The sequence below is a fragment of the Lutra lutra genome, chromosome 8 (genome assembly GCF_902655055.1).
Source record: "Lutra lutra chromosome 8, mLutLut1.2, whole genome shotgun sequence".
Lineage (NCBI taxonomy): Eukaryota > Metazoa > Chordata > Mammalia > Carnivora > Mustelidae > Lutra > Lutra lutra.
In genome coordinates this window covers 60,361,070-60,378,952 of record NC_062285.1, presented here as the reverse complement: position 1 = coordinate 60,378,952, position 17,883 = coordinate 60,361,070, and the positions used below count along the sequence as shown (strand labels likewise).

Here is a 17,883-nt window from a genome sequence, read left to right as displayed (position 1 = left end):
CCTCTTAAGCTGGTGTAAATCAGGCTGCTGCCTCTTCAGTGTCCCTGCTCCTGGGACAGCCGGGACCTTCTGTAATGTCCATCTGTAGTGTGGACATCAGTCCTTGGCAGGGTTCCAACAGAGGCCTCAAGGTGAGGCAACACCAGGTGACAAGAGGGTGGGCTCATTCCCCAGATTCCCCAGGTAAATTCCCTAACAGAAGTGGGTCCTCAGACAAGAAAGCTGAACTTGGAAGAAAGGCCTCACACAGGAAAGAGGCCTCCCTCCTACTAAGGGCAGGTGTTAGAAGAGGATAGAAACTTAAGCATGGCCTCTGTAGTGTGTGATTAAAGCCATCACAGGCTTTACCCTTAGCTAGGTCTGTATCTTTATCTTTTTTAAATTTTTTTTCAAGACTTTATTTATTTATTTGACAGAGAGAGATCACAAGTAGGCAAAGAGGCAGACAGAGAGGAGGAAGCAGGATCCCCGCCGGGCAGAAAGCCTGACATGGGGCTCGATCCCAGGACCCTGGGATCATGACCTAAGCCAAAGGCAGAGGCTTTAACCCACTGAGCCACCCAGGCGCCCCTGTGTCTGTATCTTTTAAGATTAAATCCTACAGTGAGAGACATACCACAAAACACAATTTTGGTGGGGAGTGGTTATCTTTCTCATGTAATAAGAAGTCATAAGATAGGTAGTCCAGGGCCTGAATATGGCTCCAAATGCCACAGGGACCGAGGCTCCTTGTATGCTCCTACTCAGCCTCCTGTAACATGCATTTCTTGCCTGTGGTCATAAGACGGCTGCCCTCTCTCCAATATTAAGTCCAAATTACAGACAGGAAGAGGACGGTTGAAGGACCAGTTGAGTCTCTGCCCCTTTTAAGGAGCTTTCCAGGGAGCGCCACACAACCTCTGCTTATATCTCATTGGCTCAAACTGAATCACATGGCAAGAAAGGCAGAGAGATGTATTTTTAACTGAGCATATTGTTGTCCCAAACAAAACAAGATTTGTATAAATAAAGAATACAAGTTAGTATAGAGCTTGCAAAGAGAGAGGTGAAGACCAGATTTCAGGAAAGAGAAGGTACAGACTGGGAGGTAGAAAAAGAGGAACAATGGCTCCTTGTTGCTTCTGATAAACATTCTTTGCTTGACCAAACTTTAGTCAGGTTCCTAAAACTTCTCATAGGCCCATCTATGTGCTTATTGCAGAATCCAGTTTTAGCAAGAACTCCCAACTCTGGATACCTGATCATTCCACCATCCCCCAGGTGATGTCTGATCACTCTGGCCTGTCTTCAGCAAGAATCCTCTCAGGTCAGTTTAGCCAGAATTCTTCTTCTTTTTTTTTTTTTTTTTTTAAAGATTTTATTTATTTATTTCACAGAGAGAGATCACAAGTAGGCAGAGAGGCAGGCAGAGAGAGAGAGAGAGAGAGAGAGAGGAGGAAGCAGGCTCTCCGCTGAGCAGAGAGCCCGATGTGGGACTCGATCCCAGGACCCTGAGATCATGACCTGAGCCGAAGGCAGTGGCTTAACCCACTGAGCCACCCAGGCGCCCTAGCCAGAATTCTTCTTACCCTTGAAGTTTCCCCTTAGTAATTTTCCATTTCCCCACTCTGCTCCTTGGCTCTGAATTCCTACTTGCCCATGTTGTAGTCAGAGCTGTGCCCAATCCCTTCCCCCCACAGCAAGTCCGAATTGCGTCTGTCCTTATACCCATTGCCATGGCCCCCTTTAGAAAAGTCGGCCTTATGGTCTTTCACAAGTGTCATTCCCTATGTCTTTTTCAGCTCTTCTTACTCTAAAGGCTCAGTGGACCGACTGTGACCAGCAGTTGGGCAGGGGGCTAGACAACAGGAGCACACAGCCTTCCCCACATAATGAGGAAAGAGATACAGAGGTGGCAGACCTCGGAGGTGGCCAGCTTCACTCCCCATTGCCTCTCAGTTCAGAATCTCTCCTCTCTCCAGCATCATCTTAAGCAATGTCACCTGCTTAATGTCTACCCTCTGCTGCAGGCTAAGCTTAACCTGGTAGTCCGTACAAAGAAACCCACCCTTTTATTTTTAAAAAGATTTTATTTATTTGACAAAGAGAGAGAGAAAGAGAGCACAAGCAGGGGGGAAACCCACCCTTTTAAAAGTGTTCTTTAACCCCTTCCGTGCACGCCTTCGTGTGTGTGGACGACTAGCAAAGGCGACGCCTAAAAGCAGAAGCAGGGCAGTTTCCATGTCTTCTAAGCATCTTTACACCCTCAGCATCCACACTGCCCCTGTGCTCAAACGGCAGTTGAGAATAGCTTTGGCAGCTGCAGGCTCCTTCCTTGTCCCCAGGCAGAGGCAACGCGCCTCCGGACACTTGACTCAGGCACCTCCCAGCCTTTCTGAGGAAGCGGAGCGTCGGCCTCTCTCCCAGTCCCCCGTCTCTCCCCCAGTCTGCTCCGGGAGCCGCTCTCCACCGCCCTCTGCCAGCTGGGTTCCGAAGAGCGCATGCGCGAGCGTAAGCCGGCGCTCCCCCCCCCCACCCCCCCTCTTCCCGGCGCGGCTGGTCTTCCGGCGCGTGCGCAGCGAGTGAGGGCTGCTGCGAGGACTGAAGAGGCAAGTAAACCTGCTGGAGCGGGCAGGTAGCTGCGGGTCCGGCCCGGAGAGGAGCTGCCAGGAGTCGGCGCCCTGCAGGTCTGGGGACGTCGGCGTTCGCTCACGCCTAGGCGACTCTGGTGGGCCCGGAGCGTCACTCTCTCAGGGGGTGTGACCTGAGCCCGCCTCCCGGGGCTGGGAGTGGAGGGGGATGGGGAGCTCCAAGGCCTGTTGTTGATTTGAGGCTTGTTGTTTGTCCGGGAAGGTTTTCTTGAGGAGAGAGCACAGAGTTTGCAAATAGTGGACGGGAAGGGGCGAGGCTGCGACCTGGTGGGAGCTGGGGTGCGCCGAGTCCCGGGCTGTGGGGAGCTGGGCAGGTTGGCGGAGGGGCTGCTGTTCCTCAGGCTTTATGTAGCAGGTGGGAGGGAGGTGGGGAGCATTGCTACAAAATGATAATCCTGGTAGAAAACGCGCAGGTGTTTAAAATCACGGACGGCAGTTTGGTCATTTTTGTGTTTTCACTTTTCTCAGACAAAGCAGTTTGCTCCCTCCTGGCTCGATGGGGCCACTAACCTGCATTCGCTTGCCTCTCTGTGTCCTAGGACATGACACAAGTGGCACATCCCGGCCATGGGGTCCCAGCATTCCACCTCTGCTCGCCCCTCTTACTGCAAGCGAAAGAAAGAGAACAGGGAGGATCTGCTGGCCAACAGGGAGCAGGAAGAAGCCATTGCTCAGTTCCCATATGTGGAGTTCACCGGTCGAGATAGCATCACCTGTCTCACGTGCCAGGGGACCGGCTACATTCCCACAGGTGAGAGGCTTTGGTAATCATGGAAAGGATTCCCAAGGTACGCACAGGGCTTCTTCCATCTCCCAGGCAGAGCTTTGCTTCTAGGCAGTACTGTCATAGTCAGAGACAGTACCCTGGACAGGAGCCAACTGAGCTGACTTGATAAATTTGGGTAGGTTCCACAACTTCTGTTGGCCTCCTTATATCTGAAAGCCCTTCTTCACTTCCACTCTTTTGTTCTTTGTTTCCTTGCTTTGGAACATTCAGTTTGCTTTACGCTGTGGGATCTGTTGACAGTCCCATCTCTTTATTGCTCTCACTCATAAGGCCTGGCACAGCTTTGTAGGGGAACCATCTTGGAAGCTTCTTTTCAAGGAAGCAGGTAGTAAATCATTAACAGCCTAAGGTCTGGAAATATTTCAAGCGGGGAGAGAAAAACAGATGCTCAGGAGTGGCGCCTCCACTAAGGACAAGATCATCTGTCACTAAGTTGCCCCTCAGAAAGCCTTAACACTTTAGATGGAGAGTCACAGGTGTTTGCAGCTGGTAAGAACCCTAGAAACTATCCACTTCATAGGACATGCCTTCCTGTGACACGTGAGGAGACAGTGGCCTAGGGAGGGTACGACTACTTCCCCAAGGCCATTCGGCAGCTCCGGGCCATGGGGTAATACTAGAATAGGAACCTGGATTGCTCAACCTCCATGTCACTGTCCTGGTAGGATTAATGTTTTGCAATTTATGGCACACTCTCTAGATTTGTTTCTTGTTCCTTAGGCCCAAAATGTGAAACCTGTATCACAGAAATGTCTAATTCCAGGCAAGCATGTGTGGCGGCAGGTTGATGTGCGACATAAAGGAGAACGGAGTCAGCGCGTGGGATTTATTTTTATACCAAAATAATTGTTCGGTTCTTTCCTAGAACAAGTAAATGAGTTGGTGGCTTTGATCCCACACAGTGATCAGAGACTGCGCCCTCAGAGAACGTGAGTTTCATGCCTCTCACCTTTCAATACTTACTTCTGTCCTTCTTTCCCTAGTCCCGTATATTTATGAGCACCAGCTAACTTTTTGAAAACTTTTATTATCTATTCTTGTAAATTCTCCATTTCCTTTAATACTATGTGCTCAAGCAAGAGATCTCTGCCCCATCACAGTCTGGGGTTATGGAAACTACTAGAAACATTCCAAGAGCCAAGTGAAAGAGTTGACCGTGGAAGGTTTTGGAGAACAGGGGTATCATGGGAGGTGAGGAAATGTTTCTGTCCCCAGAGCTCCTCTCTTCAGCTTCTCTCCCCAGATGACAGACAGCATTCAAATGGGTTTTCAAAGGCTTCTCCCCACTCCACTCATTCCTCCCTGGTTTGTGGTTCCTGGCTCTTTGTACTTTCCCCTTCCCCTCATTCCTGGTTTTGCATTTTATCTTAACTAACTGGACCTTGATATCTGACTGCCCATCTGGTTATGTGCTGTGTCATTCCAGCAAGCAGTACGTCCTCCTGTCTGTCCTGCTCTGTCTCCTGGCATCTGGTTTGGTGGTTTTCTTCCTGTTTCCACATTCGGTCCTTGTGGATGATGACGGCATCAAAGTGGTGAAAGTCACATTTAATAAGCAGGACTCCCTTGTCATCCTTGCTATCACGGTAAGATGGAGGGCCTTGCTTCCCAGATCATGCACCTGCAAGTTTCGGACCCGGAACACTCATCCTTGTTTTCTCACTTGCCCTGATGCAGGCCACCCTGAAAATCAGGAACTCCAACTTCTACTCAGTGGCAGTGACCAGCCTGTCCAGCCAGGTTCAGTACATGAACACAGTGGTTGGCACATATGTGACCACTAACGTCTCCTTCATTCCACCTCGGAGCGAGCAACTGGTATGCTGTTCTCTTAGGGTCCTTGCTCCATGGGCTTCAGGGAGGAGGAGTAGGGGACTCTGGGATGCTGTAGCCTCATGACTTTGCTTTCCATTTCATTTGCATTGGTAGGAACTGTTTGGTGAGGAAGATCTGACATGCCCTGTAATTATGAGAAAGTAGGAGAAAAATCAGCATTTAAGTGTTAGGGGAACAAAAGAATTTTTGAGCAGACAATTCACTACAAATCAAGAAGAGGAGGTATAATCTGAGGTCTGTTGGCCCCTCAGAAGGGAAGGGGTTGCAGACATTGTTAGAGGGACACAGTCTGTGTCAGGGACCATCTTGGGGAAGTATTTTATATGTGATAGAAGAATGCTCCCAGGTCTGTGGATTGCTGATAATAGTACTGTTCTGGGTCAGGCAGGCCTGCCTGGCCACAGACTGATGCTGGTGTCTTATTTTCAGGTGAATTTTACTGCGAAAGCTGAGATGGGTGGACCATTTTCTTATGTATAGTAAGGACAGTGTTTGTTCTCTATATGTGTGCTCTCTGCTGGATGAAGGGGATTCAGAGTGTACTCGTTTATTGGGGCCAGTCCTCCCTTAAGTCCCAGGCTTTGGCCTGTGGGTTCCGTAAGCTTTGGCCATCTTGAGGTTTATTTGGAAGATGTGTTGTTGGATAAACAACTGAGGTGCTGGAATTTCTAAGAGAATGGTAAGCCACCAGAAGCATCTATCTCCAAGCTCCAGCATTTCTGTGGTGGGTCTGAAAAAAAAAACAACAAAGTATTATGACGTGGAAGGGTGCATGGACACTGTGGGGACTCCGAGCTAGTGAGCCTTGGTAGCACTTAGGTCAGAAGGGAAGGGGAGGGCAGGGGCCCCAGGTAGGGCTGACCATTAACTCAGCACTCTCCTGATGATTCTTTTTTTCCTCTTTTCCTTTTTTTTTTTTTTTTTTTTAAACCAAACTGTCTCCCTGTTTGCTGTTCGGTAGCTTCTTCTGCACATTGCCCGATATCCTGGTACACAATATAGTGATCTTCCTGCGGTACGTGGCTCTTCTCCCTGTCCCCTTGGCCTTTGTGTTTGCGTCCGGACCATCAGGCTGTGTGACCTCACCACCTCTGCTCGGGAGGTGCTGTGTGAACCACAAGGCAGATTTCACCTAACCAAAGAGGGGGCACCCAGTGCCTTACAGGCACAGATAGAGTAGACCCTTGGGTATCCCCTTGATGCAGGGTGCAAATCACAGGTCTCCAGATTTGGAATTGGCAGCTAGAGAGTTTTCTCCATGAAGTTGGATCTAGTTTTGTGATCCCTTTAGAATCCTAATGAGACTAGTAAAGAATTGAAAAGCTTCTCAAGGTGTAAGGACTGAGCGTTTGGCCAGCTTGCTTTCTGGCCACACAAATTACCCTGTGTCATGGGTCTGCAGGGTCTGGCTTAGAATCTTGACCTCGGAATCTACAGATGAGAAGCACCTGCTGTGGGTGTGTGAAGTGTGAGGGTCTAGAGCAGGGTTTCTCAGCCTCAGCAAAGGATTTACAGCCCTTTGTTGTCAGGAACTGTCCTTTGCACAGCAAGACATTTTACAGCATCCCGGGCCTCTGCTTGCTAAGTGCCAGGAACAGTCACTGCTTCCCCTCGCCCTCAGTTGTAACACCCCAGAATGGCTCCAGACAATGCCAGAAGTTTCCTGTGGGGCAAAATTGTCCTGAGTGTAGAATCGCTTCTTGAGGAAGTCACCTCGTGACATAGTCTTTCTGTGAATGTACGAAATTCTGGTCTCCTGGTTACATAACCATGAAGATAACGCATCTGGGGCCCATGGATTTTGTTGCCTGAGTTTGCAAGAAGTTATTTAGGCAATTTTTCTTACTTTGTCTCAAAAATCGAATTTATTCTTCTTGGTTTGTTTGTTTGTTTTTTTTTTTTTTTTTTTTTTTTTTTTTTTCCACCCCCTAGAACTTCAGTGAAGATTTCATACATTGGCCACATGACCCAGAGCTCCTTGGAGACACATCACTATGTGGATTGTGGAGCAAATTCCACGGCTGTTTAGAAACTGCTATTGGTTTTTCCATGGCAGCACCTGCCAGAAGAGACAACATCTGTTCCCAGGGCCTGAGTTTCATACCTACCCCAGGTGGTAGAAGTAGAGGAGAAGTTGTTTCTCTCAATCCCCAGCAGACATCCTCCTGCCACTTGCAGGGAGAACTCTCTGTGGCGCCACCTGTGTTTCTCAGAACCAGCAGAATCACTGCCCAGTGCCTAGCCTGTGCCCAGCAAATAGTAGGCACTCAGAGCAAGTTTGAAGAATTGAATTCCAGTCTTTTCAGCTGTTCTGGGGCATTACGCACTGAAACCCTGCGGTGGTTTTAGGTTAGCAGACCATGGAGTGACGTGAAGTTTGGACTGTTTGGGCAGCCGCAGAATGGTCTCACTCGTCTGCACAGAAGAGGCAGCAGGGTGAGAACGTTTGAATACCTAAGAAAGCACAGACCGTTTAATAGGGGAAATTTTTGCACCTGTTCACAAATGCCTAGGAACTTCAAAACAAAACCCACAACGTTTTCCTGTAGAAAGTTACAATTGTTTTTACCAAGAGTCTATGTGAGGCTTGATTACCCTTCATCCATTGGCTGGAACATGGATTAAGGATTTGGTAGAAAAATAAACCCGGCTTTTGATTCATCTGCGTCTCCTCTGATTACCTGGGTGTCTTAGGAGCCACCTTGGGGGGACTAGAATAGTTGCCTGCTAAGTGGGTCAGCACAGGATGGGAGGGAGGAAGAGGAGCCTGACTGCCCTGTCCCCGTGAGCTCCCCTCGGCCACAGCAGCCTTGCTTCTCTCTCCACCTGGCCCCCATGGTGACAGGCTGCCCCCCTGCTCTCCCAGGACAGAACGCTTCACTCTGTAGGTGGGGCAGCCGCCTGCCCAGTGAAGCTTGCTTTCCTGCGGAGGAATAACTTCCCCCACCAATGGGCTGTAGTGCTAAGAGGACATGGTCTGAGGCTGAAAGCTCCTTAATGGGTGGCCACCCTCTTGGCACCCAGAGAGTGGGCGGCAGCCCCATGACGGCAGCGAATCCGGTTGAGTAGCTTGAGCAGTTAGGTTTCAGAACTCGGCTGAGCTGGGCTCCTTAACAAGCAACAGATGAAGGAAGGGAGTCTGTATTAGTTTTTGTTCCCATTCCTGTTACTCAATATTTGCCTCATGATTTTTGCACTCTGAATCTTCTGACGATTGTTAAAGTTTATGACTGTTTGGCTGATGTTGACCGTAACTGAGTAACCCAAAAACTGAGGGTTGAAAGCGGAGCTTCAGCACTCTCGCAGATCCTTCAGCGGTGTGTTTGGACCGGATAGTGACGTCTGTCGGGTGCAGCGGAGCAGGAGTGCGTCGCCGGTCCTGAGAGCACTGTCCCAGACAGAGCGTGCCCTGAACGCACAAAGATGTTCACAGATGTCTTCTCTTTCGTTTTCCCATTTCCCAGATGGCCGCTAGCCCATTTTTCGTGTAATTTTGAAAAGTTTACTCTGTTCTGAGTCACATTTTATGGCCGTGTGCCTCAGTAACATTTCTACTACATAGTGCCTTGGAATTCAGCTACAATATTCAAATGAGAGCACTTAGAATTTTTAAACACATCTGACTGCATAATGCTGTATGAATTCTCGTGCCTATTTATATCCCTGGCATCCCAAATGACACTTTGGGATGTTCTGCCCAATTTTATTATGCTATCTGTCAATTACTGAGTAAATGCATATAATTTGCTGTCAGCAGCCCCAAAATGGAAGGGCAAGTGGTTGGCTTGGGCGTCATTGCTGTCTCTGTTGTTTTTCTAGTGCACTGAGATTTGGAGAGAGTATGTTTCTTAGAGGTAAGACTTTACTAGCGATCTCTGTAGTTTCTGGCTTGGCCTGTATTCTAATCTTTCTTGTTCTAAACTACTTCTGTGTCACCTGGTGGAAATCTCCATTTGTTCATTTACTCAAGCCAGAAAACTGTTTACTGAGCACCTGCTGTATGCCAAGGATGGCGTTTTGTCTGATGCATTTCATCAAGAATCATAGCTGGAAGTTTAACTATCACAAGCTTTTGATATTTACCAGGCCCCATATAGGCCACAGTTTACCTCACCAGTCTATCCTGCAACCCCAGTTTTCCCAGAGCAGAATCCCCGAGATCCCTGGATCAGCTCTTCTAGGAACTCTAGCCTCGGGTGTGAACCAAATTATTTTAAAAGCTCTGTCCGTTCGGTGGGACCCTGGCTGGCTCAGTCGGTAGAGCATGTGACTCTTGATCTCAGAGTCATGAGTTCAAGTCCCACATGGGGTGTAGAGCCTACTTTAAGAAAATAAATAATAATGAAAATAAAAGACTGAGCCTGTTTACAAAAGCTCTACATGAATCTAAAGGGTCCCGAATACTTCCTCTCGGCAAAGTAGTTCTTACTCTTTGCCTTTGTCAGTAAGATTCTGTGTTTTAATTTCAGCATAGTGAACATAGAGTGTTCTATTCGTTGTAGGTGTATATTAGTAGTGACTTAACCCTTCTGTACCTCGCTGAGTGCTTACACTGAGTGTACTCCTCACTTGCTTCACCTGTTTCCCCCGTCCCCACACCCATCTCCCCTCTGGCAACCAACAGTTTGTTCTCTACAGGTCTCTGTTTCTTGCTTTCTCTCTTTTCCTTTGCTTATTTGTTTTATGTCCTCAAATCCACAGAAGAGGTATTTATCTTTCTCTTTATCTCTTTATCTTTTCACATGGTATTTATCTTTCTCTGACTTATTTCACTTTGCATTATTTTAGCTCCATCCACGTTATTGCAGACGGTAAGATTTCATTCTTTTCTGTGGCTGAATAATATTCCATTGTGTATATAGACCGCATGTTCTTTATCCATTCATCAGTCAGTGGACACTTGGGCTGCCTCCATAATTTGACTTTTGTAAATAATGCTGCAATCAATGTAGGGGTGCAAGTATCCCTTTAAATTAGTATTTTTGTACTTTGGGGTAAGTACCCACTCATGTGATTACTGGATCATATGTAGTTCCATTTTTAATTTTTGAGGAACCCTCATACTGTCTTTCACCATGGCTGCCACAGTTTGCATTCCCACCAACAGTGCAAGAGGGTTCCTTTTTCTCCACATCCTTGCCAACACATGTTGTTTCTTAGGTTTTTGATATTAGCCGTGCTGACAGGTGTGAAGTAATACCTCACTGTAGTTTGGATTTGCATTACCCTGATGATGTGTGATGTTGAGCATCTCATGTGTCTGTTGGCCATTGGGACGTATCCTTTGGGGAAATGTCTACTCATGTCTTCTGCCCATTTTTTTTTTTTTTTTTAAAGATTTTATTTATTTATCTGACAGAGAGAGATCACAAGCAGGCAGAGAGGCAGACAGAGAGAGAGGAGGAAGCAGGCTCCCTGCTGAGCAGAGAGCCCGATGCGGGGCTCGATCCCAGGATCCTGAGATCATGACCTGAGCCGAAGGCAGCGGCTTAACCCACTGAGCCACCCAGGCGCCCCGATCTGCCCATTTTTTAATTGGATTATTTGTTTTCTGGATGTTGAGTTGTATCAGTTCTTATATATTTTGGATATTACCCCTTTATCAGAGACGTTATTTACAAATATCTTCTCCCATTCTGTAGGTCGCCTTTTAGTTTTGTTGATTATTTTCTTCACTGTGCAGAAGCTTTTTATTTTAATATAGTACCTATAGTTTTCTTTTGCTTCTGTTTGTCTTGCCTCAGGAGACCTATCTAGAGAAATGTTGCTGTGGGTGGTGTCAGAGAAATTACTGCTTATGCTCTCTTCCAGGATGATTATGGTTTCAGGTCTCACATTTAGGTCTTTAATCCATTTTGAGTTTATTTTTGTGTATGGTGTAAGAAAATGGCCCAGTTTCATTCTTTTGCATGTAGCTGACCAGCTTTACCAACACTGTTTGTTGAAGAGACTTTTTCCCATTAGATATTCCTTCCCCTTTTGTCAAAGATTAATTGACCATATGTTTGTGGGCTTATTTCTGGGTTTTCTATTCTGTTCCATTGATCTTTTTGTCTGATATTGTGCCCATACTATACTGATTTGATTACTACAAGTTTTATGAGTTGAAGTCTGGAATTGTGATACCTCCAGCTTGGCTTGGCTTTGTCAGAATTACTTTGTCTATTTAGGATCTTTTGTGGTTCCATATAAATTTTAGGATTGTTTGTTCTTTGAAAAATGCTGTTGGTATTTTAATGGAGATTGCATTAAATCTGTAGATTGCTTTGGGTAGTACAGACATTGTAACAATATCTGTGCTTCCAATCTATGCATGGCATATCTTTCCATTTCTTTGTGTTCTCTTCAATTTCTTTTGTCAGTGCTTTATAGTTTTCAGAGTATAGCTCTTTTACCTCTTTGGTTAAGTTTATTGCTAGATATTTTATTTTTTCGGTGTGATTGTAAATGGGATTGTTTTCTTAATTTCACTTTCTGTTGCTTCATTATTAGTGTATAGAAATGCAATGGCAGGGTGCCTGGGTGGCTCAGTCGGTTTAGCATCTGCCTTCAGCTCAGGTCATGATCCCAAGGTCCTGGGATCAAGTCCCACATCAGGCTCCCTGCTCAGCAGGGAGTCTGCACCTCCCTGTCCCTCTGCCTCCCTCCCAGTTTATACTCTCTCTCTCACTCGCTCACTCTCTCCCTCAGATAAATAAATAAAATCTTTAAAAAAAAAAAAAAGAAATGTAATGGATGTCTGTACATTGATTTTGTATCCGGTGATTTACCTGAATTCATTTATCAGTTCTAGTAATTTTTTGGTGGGGTGTTTAGTTTTCTGTATATAGTATCATGTCATCTGCAAATAGTGACAGTCGAATTTCTTCCTTACCAATATGGATGCCTCATTTCTTTTAAAATTATTTTTCCAACATAGAATGTATTATTTGCCCTAGGGGTACAGGTCTGTGAATCATCAGGCTTACACATTTCACAGCACTCACCATAGCACATACCCTCCCCAATGTCCATAACCCAACCACCCTATCCCTACCCCACCAACCCCCAGCAACCCTCAATTTGTTTTGTGAGATTAAGAGTCTCTTATGGTTTGTCACCCTCCCAATCCCATTTTGTTTCATTTTTCCTTCCCTACCCTGCATACCCCCCACTTTGCCTCTCAACTTCCTTATATCAGGGAGATCATATGATAATTGTCTTCCTCTGAGTGACTTATTTCGCTCAGCATAATACCCTCTAGTTCCATCCATGACATTGCAAATGGCAAGATTTCATTTCTTTTGATGGCTGCATAGTATTCCATTGCATATATATACCACTTCTTTATCCATTCCTCTGTTGATGCGTCTAGGTTCTTTCCATAGTTTGGCTATTGTGGACATTGCTGCTATAAACATTTCGGTGCACGTGCCCCTTTGGATCACTATATTTGTATCTTTGGAGTAAATACCCAGTAGTGCAATTGCTGGGTCATAGGGTAGTTCTATTTTCAACTTTTCGAGGAAACTCTGTACTGTTTTCCAGAGTGGCTGCACCAGCTTGCATTCCCACCAACAGTGTAGGACGGTTCTCCTTTCTCCGCATCCTCGCCAGCATCTGTCATTTCCTGACTTGTTAATTTTAGCTATTCTGACTGGTGTGAGGTGGTGTCTTTCTGTGGTTTTGATTTGTATTTCCCTGATGGTGAGTGATGTGGAGCACTTTTTCATGTGTCTGTTGGCCATCTGGGATGTCTTCTTTGCAGAAATACCTGATCATGTCCTCGGCCCATTTCTTGATCAGATTATTTGTTCTTTGGGTGTTGAGTTTGATAAGTTCTTTATAGATTTTGGATACTAGCCCTTTATCTGATAAGACATTTGCAAATATCTTCTCCCATTCTGTCAGTTGTCTTTTGGTTTTATTAACTGTTTCCTTTGCTGTGCAAAAGCTTTTGATCTTGATGAAGTCCCAATAGTTCATTTTTGCCCTTGCTTCCCTTGCCTTTGGCAATGTTTCTAGGAAGAAGTTGCTGCAGCTGAGGTGGAAGAGGTTGCTGCCTGTGTTCTCCTCAAGGATTTGGATGGATTCCTTTCTCACATTGTGGTCCTTCATCCATTTGGAGTCTATTTTTGTGTGCGGTGTAAGGAAATGGTCCAGTTCCATTTTTCTGCATGTGGCTGTCCAATTTTTCCAGCACCATTTGTTGAAGAGACTGTCTTTTTTCCATTGGACATTCTTTTCTGCTTTGTCACAGATTAGTTGACCATAGAGTTGAGGGTCTATTTCTGGGCTCTCTATTCTGTACCATTGATCTGTGTGTCTGTTTTTGTGCCAGTACCATACTGTCTTGATGATGACAGTTTTGTAATAGAGCTTGAAGTTTGGAATTGTGATGCCACCAACTTTGGGTTTCTTTTCCAACATTTCTCTGGCTATTCGGGGTCTTTCCTAGTTCCATATAAGTTTTAGGATTATTTGTTCCATTTCTTTGGAAAAAAAAAAAAAGGATGGTATTTTGATAGGGATTGCATTAAATGTGTAGATTGCTTTAGGTAGCATAGAGATTTTCACAACAAATTGTTCTTACAATCCATGAGCTTGGAACATTTTTCCATTTCTTTGTGTCTTCCTCCATTTCTTTCATGAGTACTTTATAGTTTTCTGAGTACAGATTCTTTGCTTCTTTGGTTAGGTTTATTCCTAGGTGTCTTATGGTTTTGGGTGCAATTGTAAATGAGATCAACTCCTTAATTTCTCTTTCTTCTGTCTTGCTGTTGGTGTATAGAAATGCAACTGATTTCTGTGTATTGATATCCTGACACTTTACTGAATTCCTGTATGAGTTCTAGCAGTTTTGGAGTTGAGTCTTTTGAGTTTCCCACATAAAGTATATCATCTGAAAAGAGTGAGAGTATGGTTTCTTCTTTGCTGATTCGGATACCTTTAATTTCTTTTTGTTGTCTGATTTCCAAGGCTAGGACTTCTAGGACTATGTTGAATAGCAGTGGTGATAGTGGACATCCCTGGTGTGCTCCTGACACCTTAGGGGAAAAGCTCTCAGTTTTTCCCCATTGAGAATGATATTTGCTGTGGGTTCTTCATAGATGGCTTTGATGATATTGAGGTACGACCCTCTATCACTACACGTTGAAGTGTTTTGATCAAGAAAGGATGCTGTACTTTGTCAAATGCTTTTTCAGCATCTATGGAGAGTATCATATGGTTCTTATTCTTTCTTTTATTAATGTATTCTATCACATTGATTGATTTGTGGATGTTGAAACAACCTGGCAGCCCAGGAATAAATCCTACTTGGTCATGCCGAATAATCCTTTTAACGTACTGTTGGATCCTATTGGCTAGTATTTTGGTGAGAATTTTTGCATCCATGTTCAAGGATATTGGTCTGTAATTTTCCTTTTTGATGGAGTCTTTGTCTGGTTTTAGGATCAAGGTCATGCTGGCCTAATAAAATTAGTTTGGAAGTTTTCCTTCCATTTCAATTTTTTGGAACAGTTTCAGGAGAATAGGTATTCTTTCTTCTTTAAATGTTTGGTAGAATTCCCCTGGGCAGGCTTCTGGCCCTGGGCTCTTGTTTATTGGGTGATTTTTGATGGCTGCTTCAATCTCCTTACTGGTTATGGGTCTGTTCATGTTTTCTATTTCTTCCTGGTTTAGTTTTGGTAGTTTATATGAATGCATCTATTTCATCCAGATTGTCAGATTTGCTGGCATATAGTTACTCATAATATGTTCTTATAATTGTTTCTATTTCTTTGGTGTTGCTTGTGATCTCTCCTCTTTCATTCATGATTTTATTTATTTGGGTCCTTTCTATTTTCTTTTTGATAAGCCTGGCCAGGGGTTTATCAATCTTATTAATTCTTTCAAAGAACCAGCCCCTAGTTTCGTTGATTTGTTCTGTTTTGTTTTTTTTTTTTTTGTTTGTTTGTTTGTTTCTATTTCATTGATTTCTGCTCTGATCTTTATTATTTCTCTTCTCCCACTGGGTTTAAGCTTTCTTTGCTGTTCTTTCTCCAGCTGCTTTAGGTGTAGGGTTAGGTTGTGTATTTGAGACCTTTCTTGTTTTTTGAGAAAGGCTTGTATCACTATATATTTTCCTCTTAGAACTGCCTTTGCTGTGTCCTACATATTTTGGAAGGCAGCTATGCTCACCACTATACCACCAATGCCTACATATTTTGAACAATTGTGTTTTCATTATCATTTGTTTCCATGAATTTTTTCCCTTCTTCTTTAATTTCCTGGTTGACCCATTCATTCTTTAGTAGGATGCTCTTTAGCCTCCATGTATTTGACTTCTTTCCAATTTTCCTTTTGTGATTGAGTTCTAGCTTCAGAGCATTGTGGTCTGAAAATATGCAGGGAATGATCCCACTCTTTTGGTACCAGTTGAGACCTGATTTGTGACCCAGGCTATGATCTATTCTGGAGAATGTTCTATGTGCACTAGAGAAGAGTGTGTATTCTGTTGCTTTGGGATGGAATGTTCTGAATATATCTGTGATGTCCATCTGGTCCAGTGTGTCATTTAAAGCCCTTATTTCCTTGTTGATCTTTTGCTTAGATGATCTGTCCATTTCAGTGAGGGGGGCGTTAAAGTCCTTTACTATTATTGTATTAATGTCAATGTGCTTCTTTGATTTTGTTATTAATTGGTTTATATAATTGGCTGCTCCCGTGTTAGGGGCATGGATATTTAAAATTGTTAGATCTTGGGGCACCTGGGTGGCTCAGTGTGTTAAAGCCTCTGCCTTCGGCTCAGGTAATGATCCCAGGGTCTTGGGATCGAGCCCTGCATCAGGCTCTCTGCTCAGTGGGGAGCCTGCTTCCTCCTCTCTCTCTCTGCCTGCCTCTCTGCCTACTTGTGATCTATGTCTGTCAAATAAATAAATAAAATCTTTTTAAAAAATAAAATAAAATGAGTTTCTTGCAGACAGCATATCGATGGGTCTTGTTTTTTTATCCATTCTGATACCCTGGGTCTTTTGATTGGCACATTTAGCCCATTTACATTCAGAGTAACTATTGAAAGATATGAGTTTAGTGCCATTGTATTGCCTGTAAGGTGACTGTTACTGTATATTGTCTCTGTTCCTTTCTGATCTATTACTTTTAGGCTCTCTGTTTGCTTAGAGGACCCTTTTCAATATTTCCTATAGGGCTGGTTTGGTGTTTGCAAATTCTTTTAATTTTTGTTTGTCCTGGAAGCTTTTTATCTGTCCTGTTTTCAGTGACAGCCTAGCTGGATTTAGTATTCTTGCCTGCATATTTTTCTCATTTAGTGCTCTGAATATATCATGCCAGTCCTTTCTAGCCTGCCAGGTCTCTGTGGATAAGTCTGCTGCCAATCTAATATTTCTATGTTACAGACTTCTTGTCCTGAGCTGCTTTCAGGATTTTCTCTTTGTCACTAAGACTTGTAAGTTTTACTATTAGATGATGGGATGTGGACCTATTTTTATTGATTTTTGAAGGGGCTGCTCTGTGCCTCCTGGATTTTGATGCTTGTTCCCTTTGCTATATTAGGGAAATTCTGTACTATAATTTGCTCCAATATACCTTCTGCCCCTTTCTTTCTTCTTCTTCTGGGATCCCAGTTATTCTAATATTGTTTCATCTTATGGTATCACTTATCTCATGAATTCTCCTCTCATGATCCAGTAGTTGTTTGTCTCTCTTTTGCTCAGCTTCTTTATTCTCTATCATTTGGTCTTCTATATCTCTACTTCTCTCTTCTGCCTCTTTTATCCTAGCAGTAAGAACCTCCATTCTTTTTTTTTTTTAAGATTTTATTTATTTATTTGACAGAGATCACAGGTAGGTAGAGAGGCAGCCAGAGAGAGAGGAAGGGAAGCAGGCTCCCTGCTGAGCAGAGAGCCCTATGCGGGGCTCGATCCCAGGACCCTGGGATCATGACCTGAGCCGAAGGCAGAGGCTTTAACCCACTGAGCCACCCAGGCACCCCAAGAACCTCCATTCTTGATTACACCTCATTAATAGCTTTTTTTATTTCAACTTGGTTAGATTTTAATTCTTTTATTTCTCCAAAAAGGGATTTTATTTCTCCAGAAAGGGATTCTCTAATAACTTCCATGCCTTTTTTGAGCCCAGCTAGCACCTTGATAATCATCATTCTGAACTCTAGTTCTGACATATTACTGATGTCCATGTTGATTAAGTCTCTAGCTGTCAGTACTGCCTCTTGTTCTTTTTTTTTTTTTGTGGTGAGTTTTTCCGCCTTGTCATTTTATCCAGATAAGAATATTTGAAAGAGAGAATAAAATACTAAAAGGGTGGCAAAGACCCCAGAAAAATATATGCTAACCAAATCAGAAGAGACACAAAACTGGGGGGAGAATAAAGGGGGAAACATTAAAAAATTTTAAAAAAGTATATATATTAGACTGGTGAATAGAACAGAGCCACCCACTTGATTTTGGGTATATTCTGGTCTCTTAGGAGAAACTACCTCCCCAAATTTTAAAGACAGAAAAACATATATATATATATATATATATATATATATATATATATATATATATATATATATATATATACAAAAATAAGGGTAAACACGATGAAGGTACGGAATATGACTGTAAAGATGAAAATTTTAAAAAG

The 17,883-nt window shown here is 43.9% G+C and overlaps 1 protein-coding gene across 5 annotated transcripts; it reads left to right on the top strand.

Annotated features, from left to right (window-relative positions):
• The first annotated feature begins 2,460 nt into the window (after positions 1–2,460).
• On the top strand, positions 2,461–7,914 carry TMEM106C (transmembrane protein 106C). Of its 5 annotated transcripts, none has more exons than XM_047742651.1 (8): positions 2,461–2,588; positions 3,170–3,381; positions 4,283–4,346; positions 4,844–5,003; positions 5,095–5,235; positions 5,683–5,732; positions 6,215–6,268; positions 7,186–7,914. In XM_047742651.1, exons 2-8 carry the CDS (start codon positions 3,198–3,200, stop codon positions 7,280–7,282), a joined length of 750 nt encoding a protein of 249 aa, XP_047598607.1. In that variant the 5' UTR covers positions 2,461–2,588; positions 3,170–3,197; the 3' UTR covers positions 7,283–7,914. The 5 variants fall into 5 exon arrangements, with proteins under 5 accessions (XP_047598607.1, XP_047598605.1, XP_047598606.1 ...); XM_047742649.1 differs by having other exon boundaries at positions 2,514–2,666; XM_047742650.1 differs by having other exon boundaries at positions 2,544–2,707.
• The last annotated feature ends 9,969 nt before the right edge of the window (positions 7,915–17,883 follow it).

Coding starts and splice junctions, on each gene's coding strand:
- TMEM106C (XM_047742651.1), top strand. CDS start 3,198: ATGGGGTCCCAGCATTCCACCTCTGCTCGCCCCTCTTACTGCAAGCGA. Junction 4,347..4,843: donor AGACTGCGCCCTCAGAGAAC/GTGAGTTTCATG, acceptor GTGTCATTCCAG/CAAGCAGTACGTCCTCCTGT. Junction 5,733..6,214: donor GGACCATTTTCTTATGTATA/GTAAGGACAGTG, acceptor GCTGTTCGGTAG/CTTCTTCTGCACATTGCCCG.